The sequence below is a fragment of the Nerophis lumbriciformis genome, linkage group LG20 (assembly GCF_033978685.3).
Source record: "Nerophis lumbriciformis linkage group LG20, RoL_Nlum_v2.1, whole genome shotgun sequence".
Lineage (NCBI taxonomy): Eukaryota > Metazoa > Chordata > Actinopteri > Syngnathiformes > Syngnathidae > Nerophis > Nerophis lumbriciformis.
In genome coordinates, this window is record NC_084567.2 from 937,569 (window position 1) to 947,500 (window position 9,932).

The window sequence follows — 9,932 nt, forward strand, 5'->3', positions numbered from 1 at the left end:
TAAAATAACTTCCATCAAGTTCAATAACAAATAAAACAAAAGTGTTATAACTTGCATCAGGTTCAATAATTAAAAAAACTGTTATAACTTGCATCAAGTGCAATAATAAATCAAAAAAGTGTTATAACTTGCATCAAGTTCAATAATAAATCAAAGTGTTATAACTTGCATCACGTTCAATAATAAATCAAAAAGTGTTATAACTTGCATCAAGTTCAATAATAAATCAAATAACTTGCATCAAGTTCAATAATAAATCAAAAAAATTGTTATAACTTGCATCAAGTTCAATAATAAATAAAACAAAAGTGTTAACTTGCATCAAGTTCAATAATAAATCAAAAAAAGTGCTATAACTTGCATCAAGTTCAATAATAAATACAATAAAAGTGCCACTTTGCAATCTTTGCAAAAAAAAAAAGGAGGAGCTATGCATTTGGCAAGACAGGGCAAGTGACAGCACTTTCCCCCAGGAGAGCCACCTTGCTTCACTGTGAAACAGCACGGCTGTATGATCAGCTCCCATTTCCTCACACAGTGCAGAGAACAGTCGCGCTTTCAGTGGTCGTGTTTTGATCAAATTTAGCGCGCTCACAACATCTGTTAAAACCTCATTGAGTTCGGGGCTGAGCTGCCTTGACGCGAGTGCTTCCCGGTGAATGACACAGTGTGTGCCCGTCACATTTTTGTTTCTCTGCAGGCGCTGGCTCTGGCTCGACGACCTTTGAGGTGCGAGTCACAAATGTATATATTTGTGTAATTGTGGTCCACACATTAGCCTGCTACCCATCCGTGCGAAAGTTTGTTCCGCTTAGCCCCGCCCCCATTAGTTACTGTTGCTATGTCTGTCAAACTTTCGCTCGTACCGAGAAATATAAAGCCTCCAGTAAAAATAAGTACCGGTAATTTCCATTTATTTATATAGCGGATTTCACAGACAGAATCACAAAGTGATTTACAGTGTGTATAGAAAATGAAAGCATAGTAAAAAAAATAATCTAAGAATATAATAATTAAAAAAAAAAAAATTAAAGTGAAATGTCCTCCCGTTCCTCGCGCCCCACCTGTCATGTCTCTATTCCCCACCAGTGGGGCGCGCCCCACACTTTGAGAAACGCTGTCTTACATGGACCCCCTAAAAGTTGGCCCCTGCTGCCAGATTGACGTATGGTCACTAAAATGGTGGGCGCGCTCTCAAGAAACTCAATTAGAAAAGAAACCGGAAGTCGACCATCTTTGTTTCCGTCAGCCCTTTTTTAGGCTGGGAACAGGTCGAACTTCACCCAACTCCAGGAGACTTTGACCAAATGAGCTGAAGTCAAATGTCAGATCTAAGACACGTCGCCAATGATCATTTGTTTACCTGCGTCATAGGATGTGGGCGTGGCCTGATCTGATCATTTGAAACTTGAATCATTTGGCTCCACAAACATTATCTTGCTGGTATTTGGTAGAAGTGATGACCTCCTGAGTACCGATTCATGACGTCACTCAAGATCAGGGCTGTCCAAACTTAACTACCATATTTTCCGCACTATTAGCCGCACCTAAAAACCACAAATTTACTCAAAAGCTGACAGTGCGGCTTATAACCCGGTGCGCTTTATATAGATTAATATTAAGATTCATTTTCATAAAGTTTCGGTCTCGCAACTACGGTAAACAGCCGCCATCTTTTTTCCCCGTAGAAGAGGAAGTGCTTCTTCTTCTACGCAAGCAACCGCCAAGGTAAGCACCCGCCCCCATAGAACAGGAAGCGCTTCTTCTTCTACTGTAAGCAACCACCCGCCCGCATAGAAGAAGAAAAAGCGCGCGGATATACCGTACGTTTCATTTCCTTTGTGTGTTTACATCTGTAAAGACCACAAAATGGCTCCTACTAAGCGACAGGTTTCCGGTTCATGAAAAGACGCAATCTCTCCATCCGCACACGGACTACTATTTCACAGCAACTGCCTAAAGACTTTCAAGAAAAGCTGGCTACTTTCCGTGCATATTGTAAAAACAAGATAGCTGAAAAAAAGATCCGGCCAGAGAACATTATCAACATGGACGAGGTTCCACTGACTTTTGATATTCCTGTGAACCGCACTGTGGATACAACGGGAGCACGTACGGTGAATATTCGCACCACAGGGAATGAGAAGTCATCCTTCACTGTGGTTCTAGCTTGCCATGCTAATGGCCAGAAACTTCCACCCATGGTGATATTCAAAAGGAAGACCTTGCCAAAAGAGACCTTTTTTTTGTTTTTTATTCTGACATTTTTCCTGTTTCCCCCTGTAAGAATAAAATAGTAATTTTACAATTGTGTAAAAATCCTGCCTGTACGGAAATATCAATGTTCAGTTACAAATGTAACATTATTACTGTTGTTGTTTTTCACAATAATTAATTTGTGACTTAGTATTATAATGAACTAACTAAATACACTTTGTATTTTACATCAGGGGTGTCTGAAAATGTTCAAGAGGTAAATGCTGAAAAGTCAAAGTGCACAATGGCTATTTTGACATTTTTTGTTTATAAAAATGCTTAAAACATGTAAATCTTTGGGCACCACACGATTCGACTAAATTTTTGGAGTGACGATTTGATTCAGAATCGATTCTCTTCAAAATTAATACTTTTTTTAATAACATTGGGTGCCAGTTTTATGATTAACTACATTCCTCCATTAAATACACACAAGCTAAAATGTGTGCCAACTTGTTTGTGAATTTAAATGTTTTGTTATATTACAGTGGCGTAAGTAATATATTCACTAGGGATGTCAGATAATGGCTTTTTGCCGATATCCGATATTCCGATATCAACCAATATATACAGTCATGGAATTAACACATTATTATGCCTAATTTGGACAACCAGGTATGGTGAAGATAAGGTACTTTTTAAAAAATTAATAAAATAAGATAAATAAATTAAACATTTTCTTGAATAAAAAAGAAAGTAAAACAATACAAAAACAGTTACATAGAAACTAGTAATTTAATGAAAATGAGTCAAATGAAGTGTTAAAGGTTAGTACTATTAGTGGAGCAGCAGCACGCACAATCATGTGTGCTTACGGACTGTATCCCTTGCAGACTGTATTGATATATATTGATATATAATGTAGGAACCTACCACAATATTAATAACAGAAAGAAACAACCCTTTTGTGTGAATGAGTGTAAATGGGGGAGGGAGGTTTTTTTGATTTGGTGCACTAATTGTAAGTGTATCTTGTGTTTTTTATGTTGATTTAATTAAAAAATACCAAAAAAATGATACTGATAATAGAAAGACCGATACCGATAATTTCCGATATTACATTTGAACGCATTTATCGGCCGGTTATGTCGACAGGCCGATATTATCGGACATCTCTAAATCGGACATCTCTAATATTCACAGCACATATACTGTGCGTAGCGAAATAAGCCACTGAATTTAATAGTGAGATACGAGTATTGTAATCATATATGTGAATTTATTATAAGAAATATAATAAACATAATGAAGACGAGTATTTGGAAAATATTTTACAATTACAGTCTGGCTGTTTAGGATGTTGTAAATAAAAGGTTGTATATACACTTCCGAAAGGTGGCGGTAGAGCGCACTAAAAGTTGCCCAGAAAAAAGGAAGAAGCTCTTTTAGAGAAACATTTGTCTGTAACCTTCAATTTAGTTTGTTATTCTTATTTGCAAGTATTTTAGAATTATTGTTATAATATTAGTGGAACGCCTTAATATTATTTAAAGTAACATATTTGTTATGTTTAGTAGTTATTTTATTTATACAATCATGCCATATGGTTCCGACACCTTGTTTCCGTGTACCCGAATAGGGAACGGACGAGCGAGTAAGAAAACGAGAGCCCCGTTTGTGTTCCGTTCAGCAAGAAACCGAAACAGAAAGCCAAACATCTTCATTGTAACCCACAGTCCAGATTGTTAAAAGCCTTCTATTTTTATTGCGCCCTTAACTCACTGTATCGCGTTCTTTTGTTTGTGTAGCGTTAATGCGGAAGCGGATGTGACGTTGCCAAAATTGCGACGTCATCAGGTTGTTGTGGGCGTTGTCACGCCAAATTTCTTCCCCCCCCATTTACTTCCGCGGTCATTTCCTCTTACTTACGTCATTTCCTCTTACGTCATTGACAGCAATCGATAACACTTGGGCTTTGACACAGGACAGCAGCACACACAATATTGTAGTCAAATAATGTTGATTTAAAGTACAGACATTTAACAGTAATATATATTCATTAGTGATGGGTCCGGCAACACCGATGCATCGGCGCATGCGTCGAGCTCATAGAGCGAAACCCTGTGTCGGTGCGCGTACCGCTTTTAGAAAGTCACGTGACCGATCATGAGCTGTTTTGGTCACGTGACCGATACGCCAACTGTGTCGCCTCCTCTGTGCCCTGTGAGCGGCTCTTTTCTACAGCCGGAGAAATAATAACTAAGAAGAGAAATCGTCTAAAATGTAATACGTCGGAAAAACTTTTTTTTTTTTTTTTTTTTTTTATAAAAATGTGTAAAAAAATAAAATTAAAAAAATTCCCAGTCCACAATCATCCACAACACGTTCTCTTAGATGTCCATGTTATGATACATGTTCACATTATTTATTGACTGTATCTAAAAAAGATACAAATATATTTTTATTTAAATGAAGATATGAAATAATCCTAAATGAAATATTTATATTATTGTATATACTAGGGCAGGGGTCACCAACGCGGTGCCCGCGGGCACCAGGTAGCCCGTAAGGACCAGATCAGCCTGTTCTAAAAATAGCTCAAAGAGCAGCACTTACCAGTGAGCTGCCTCTATTTTTTAAATTGTATTTATTTACTAGCAAGCTGGTCTCGCTTTGCTCCACATTTTTAATTCTAAAAGAGACAAAACTCAAATAGAATTTGAAAATCCAAGAAAATATTTTAAAGACTTGGTCTTCACTTGGAATAAGCGGTAGAAAATGGATGGATGGATGGGTCTTCACTTGTTTAAATAAATTCATTTATTTTTTTACTTTGCTTCTTATTACTTTTAGAAATACAATTTTAGAGAAAAAATACAACCTTAAAAATGATTTTAGGATTTTTAAACAAATATACCTTTTTACCTTTTAAATTTCTTCCTCTTCTTTGCTGACAATTTAAATCAATGTTCAAGTAAAAAAAAAATTATTATTGTAAAGAATAATAAATATTTTAGCTTCTGGTTTTTCGACGAAGAATATTTGTGAAATATTTCTTCAAACTTACTATGATTAAAATTCAAAAAAATTATTCTGGCAAATCTAGAAAATCTGTAGAATCAAATTTAAATCTTATTTCAAAGTATTTTGAATTTCTTTTAAAATTTTTGTTCTGGAAAATCTAGAAGAAATACTGATTTGTCTTTGTTAGAAATATTGCTTGGTCCAATTTGTTAAATATTCTAACAAAGTGCAGATTGGATTTTAACCAATTTAAAACATGTCATCAAAATTCTAAAATGTATCTTAATCAGGAAAAATGACTAATGATGTTCCATAAATTATTTTTTTAATTTTTTCAAAAAGATTCAAATTAGCTAGTTTTTCTCTTCTTTTTTGTCGGTTGAATTTAGAAATTTAAAGAGTCGAAATTGAAGATAAACTATGTTTCAAAATTGTATTTTAATTTTTCCCGTGTTTTCTCCTCTTTTAAACCGTTCAATTAAGTGTTTTTTTCATCATTTATTCTCTACAAAAAACCTTCCGTAAAAGGAAAAAAAAATGTACGACGGAATGACAGACAGAAATACCCTTTTTTTTTTATATATATAAATGTATTTATTGAGGTATTCTTGTTTAAATGACACTTACGTGTAACTTACAAATGACAATATATTTATTTATTGAAGTGTGTATCAAACTGGTAGCCCTTGGCATTAATCAGTACCCAAGAAGTAGTTTTTGGTTTCAAAAAGGTTGGTGACCCCTGTACTAGGGCATCAAATCAGTCAGTTGAGTCGGTCCATAGGTTGCCTGTAGGGATTTTTAATGTCCAGCAGATGTCAGTATTTAGTGACACAGTATCGACACAGTATCAATACAGTTTTGCAATGTGTCGAAACGCTTCATGACGCCTCATAAACCCATCACTAATTAATATTTTTTGCACGTTACCACGAAGACAGAAGTTCCCAGCAGCGGCCCTAACACTCCGCCTGGAATTGTTCGAAGCCTGCTGGTGTTTGACAGAAGTCCTCTGGGAAAGATAAAGACAAATGTCATTCAGTGACGTCACCATTTTCAGGAGATTTGGATTCTATCGATCGCTGTCAATGACGTAAGAGGAAATGACGTAAGTAAGAGGAAATGACCCCGGAAGTAAATGGGGGGGGAGGTTTTTGTAGGGGGAAGAAATTTGGCGCGACAGCGTGCTCTCTTCTCTCTTGGCGCATAAAGAACGCTCTTAAATGTTGCAGTTTATAAATAAATGTTTATTAAATTAAAAATAATAAAATAAAGAACGGTCTGTTTGTATGAACAATAAAATATGTGGCTGAAGAGAAGACGCTGTTATACGAACGTTGTTGCACTCTGCGTGTCAATTGTTCTTGTTTCAGACCGGACATGTTCAACAGACGCACGGCGTCCATGACGGAAGTGTCCGCGGCTTGAGGGTGACGACTTCTGCGGGTAAACATTCTCTTATTGTCCATTTATTGTTGCTAATAATCTTCTTTATCCTCTCGGGATGGAGCGATAATCACAAGTTTGTGTGGGAATGCCTAAAAGTACACATGTGTTGTTTGTGTAGACTACTTTACTGTGTTGTGCTCAATTGATTGATTGAAACTTTTAATAGTAGATTGCAGAGTACAGTACATATTTATTAGTAGATTGCACAGTACAGTACATATTTATTAGTAGATTGCATAGTACAGTACATATTTATTAGTAGATTGCATAGTACAGTACATATTTATTAGTAGGTTGCACAGTACAGTACATATTTATTAGTAGGTTGCACAGTACAGTATATACAGTGGGGCAAAAAAGTATTTAGTCAGCCACGATTGTGCAAGTTCTCCAACTTAAAATGATGACAGAGGTCTGTCATTTTCATCATAGGTACACTTCAACTGTGAGAGACAGAATGTGAAAAAAAAAATCCAGGAATTCATCTTGTAGGATTTTTAAAGAATGTATTTGTAAATTATGGTGGAAAATAAGTATTTGGTCAATAACAAAAATTCTACTCAATACTTTGTAATATAACCTTTGTTGGCAATAACAGAGGTCAAACGATTACTATAGGTCTTTACCAGGTTTGCACACACAGTAGCTGGTATTTTGGCCCGTTCCTCCATGCAGATCTTCTCGAGAGCAGTGATGTTTTGGGGCTGTCGCCGAGCAACACGGACTTTCAACTCCCTCCACAGATTTTCTATGGGGTTGAGGTCTGGAGACTGGCTAGGCCACTCCAGGACTTTCAAATGCTTCTTACGGAGCCACTCCTTCGTTGCCCGGGCGTTGTGTTTGGGATCATTGTCATGCTGGAAGACCCAGCCACGTTTCATCTTCAAAGCTCTCTCTGATGGAAGGAGGTTTTGGCTCAAAATCTCACGATACATGGCCCCGTTCATTCTTTCCTTAACACGGATCAGTCGGCCTGTCCCCTTGGCAGAAAAACAACCCCAAAACATGATGTTTCCACCCCCATGCTTCACAGTAGGTATGGTGTTCTTGGGATGCAACTCAGTATTCTTCTTCCTCCAAACACGACGAGTTGAGTTTATACCAAAAAGTTCTATTTTGGTTTCATCTGACCACATGACATTCTCCCAATCATCCATGTGCTCTCTGGCAAACTTCAGACGGGCCTGGACATGCACTGGCTTAAGCAGGGGGACACGTCTGGCACTGCAGGATTTGATTCCCTGTCGGCGTAGTGTGTTACTGATGGTAACCTTTGTTACTTTGGTCCCAGCTCTCTGTAGGTCATTCACCAGGTCCCCCCGTGTGGTTCTGGGATTTTTGCTCACCGTTCTCATGATCATTTTGACCCCACGGGATGAGATCTTGCGTGGAGCCCCAGATCGAGGGAGATTATCAGTGGTCTTGTATGTCTTCCATTTTCTGATAATTGCTCCCACAGTTGATTTTTTCACACCAAGCTGCTTGCCTATTGTAGATTCACTCTTCACAGTCTGGTGCAGGTCTACAATTCTTTTCCTGGTGTCCTTCGACAGCTCTTTGGTCTTGGCCATAGTGGAGTTTGGAGTCTGACTGTTTGAGGCAGTGGACAGGTGTCTTTTATACAGATAACCAGTTCAAACAGGTGCCATTAATACAGGTAACGAGTGGAGGACAGAAGAGCTTCTTAAAGAAGAAGTTACAGGTCTGTGAGAGCCAGAGATCTTCCTTGTTTGAAGTGACCAAATACTTATTTTCCAACATAATTTACAAATAAATTCTTTAAAATTCCTACAATGTGAATTCCTGGATTTTTTTTTCACATTCTGTCTCTCACAGTTGAAGTGTACCTATGATGGAAATTACAGACCTCTGTCATCATTTTAAGTGGGAGAACTTGCACAATCGTGGCTGACTAAATACTTTTTTGCCCCACTGTATTTATTAGTAGATTGCACAATACAGTACATATTTATTATTAGATTGCACAGTGAAGTACATATTCCGTACAATTGACCACTAAATGGTAACACCCCAATAAGTTTTTACACTTCTTTAAGTCGGGGTCCACTTAAATCAATTGATGGTATGAATGGTGTATCGATGTTTACAAGTTAGTGTATGCATGATTAAAAGTACACATGTATTGTGTAGCGATGCAAAGATTGTCATTTAAGCCAAACATAAACTGAGAGTAAAGAAAAAGTCTGCATGCTTATGTTTGATGGTCGAGCAGTGACTGGTGTTCGCCACCAGAGGGCGCTGTTCTCCCACGTTAATCGCAGTTAATTGGAGCCTTTTTTGTCCTTTAGTCGATCATGGAGCTTTCATCTTTACTTGACGACCTTCGACTGGGGGAGAAGCCCCGCCCATCATCCCCTCTCCCACCAATCACGTCGCTACTGGGCCTACTGCAGCGGCGCCTGATTGGTCAAGCCTCCGACGCCAGCTCGCTGGTGGGCGGCGTGGCGCGGCTCTTCCAGACGTCAGACCGCCAGTGGCTGTTCGGCCCGGCCTCAGACCAGGAGCAGCGGGCGGAGCTGGAGGCGGCGTACGGCGCGGCGGTCCGCGCTCTGATTGGCCGCGCCGCTCTACCGCCGTGCGACGATGTCGGCGGCACGCTGTCGCCCGACGACTACCGCCACGTTCCCGCCATCGCCGCCCAGGTGTGTGCCGCCCTCCAAGCCCTGATTGGGAGACTGGAGGCCGGGGGCGGGGTCGAAAAGGGTCTGCTGCTCACTGTGGCGCCGCACGTGTGCGTCTTCGCCGTCACGCACTTCCAGGTGAGAGTTTATTCACCATCTTGGTGGCTGCCATCATATAAATGTGTGTGTGTGTGTGTGTGTGTGTGTGTGTGTGTGTGTGTGTGTGTAGGAGAAGGCGTGGAGCAGCTCCTCCTCCAGGAAGGCCGCACAGAGCCTGCAGGGGGCGTTGCTTAAAGCAGGAAGCTGGACAGACTCCGCCCACCTCCTCATGGGCGACGTGCGACTTGGGAAGGAAGGGGCGGGGCCTACGAGTGGAATCCTGGGAGGAGTTCTGGACCTCCTGCAACCTCACCTGACCAAGTGAGGAGACACACCTGCGTGTCGTACAACTTGCTACTTCAAACATGCTAACAGTTAGCATGCTAACAGTTAGCATGTGTACGGCTGTGAAATGACTAAAGAAGTTAGCATGTTAATGTTAGCATGCTAGGAGCTGCCATGTATAAAGTACCACCTTTTTTGAGACAATTGTGTAAAATTGGCTAAAAAAGTTAGCCTGCC

General features: G+C 39.5%; 1 protein-coding gene across 1 annotated transcript in view; it reads left to right on the forward strand.

Moving 5' to 3' along the window:
- The first annotated feature begins 6,445 nt into the window (after nucleotides 1-6,445).
- The window catches only part of tti2 (TELO2 interacting protein 2), a 9,729-nt gene continuing 6,242 nt past the window's right edge, over nucleotides 6,446-9,932 (forward strand). The window contains exons 1-3 of the mRNA XM_072915298.1: nucleotides 6,446-6,666; nucleotides 8,979-9,449; nucleotides 9,541-9,731. Of these exons, the coding sequence (XP_072771399.1) occupies nucleotides 8,985-9,449; nucleotides 9,541-9,731 (656 nt within the window). The 5' untranslated portion in view covers nucleotides 6,446-6,666; nucleotides 8,979-8,984. The remainder of the gene's footprint in view (nucleotides 6,667-8,978; nucleotides 9,450-9,540; nucleotides 9,732-9,932) is intronic.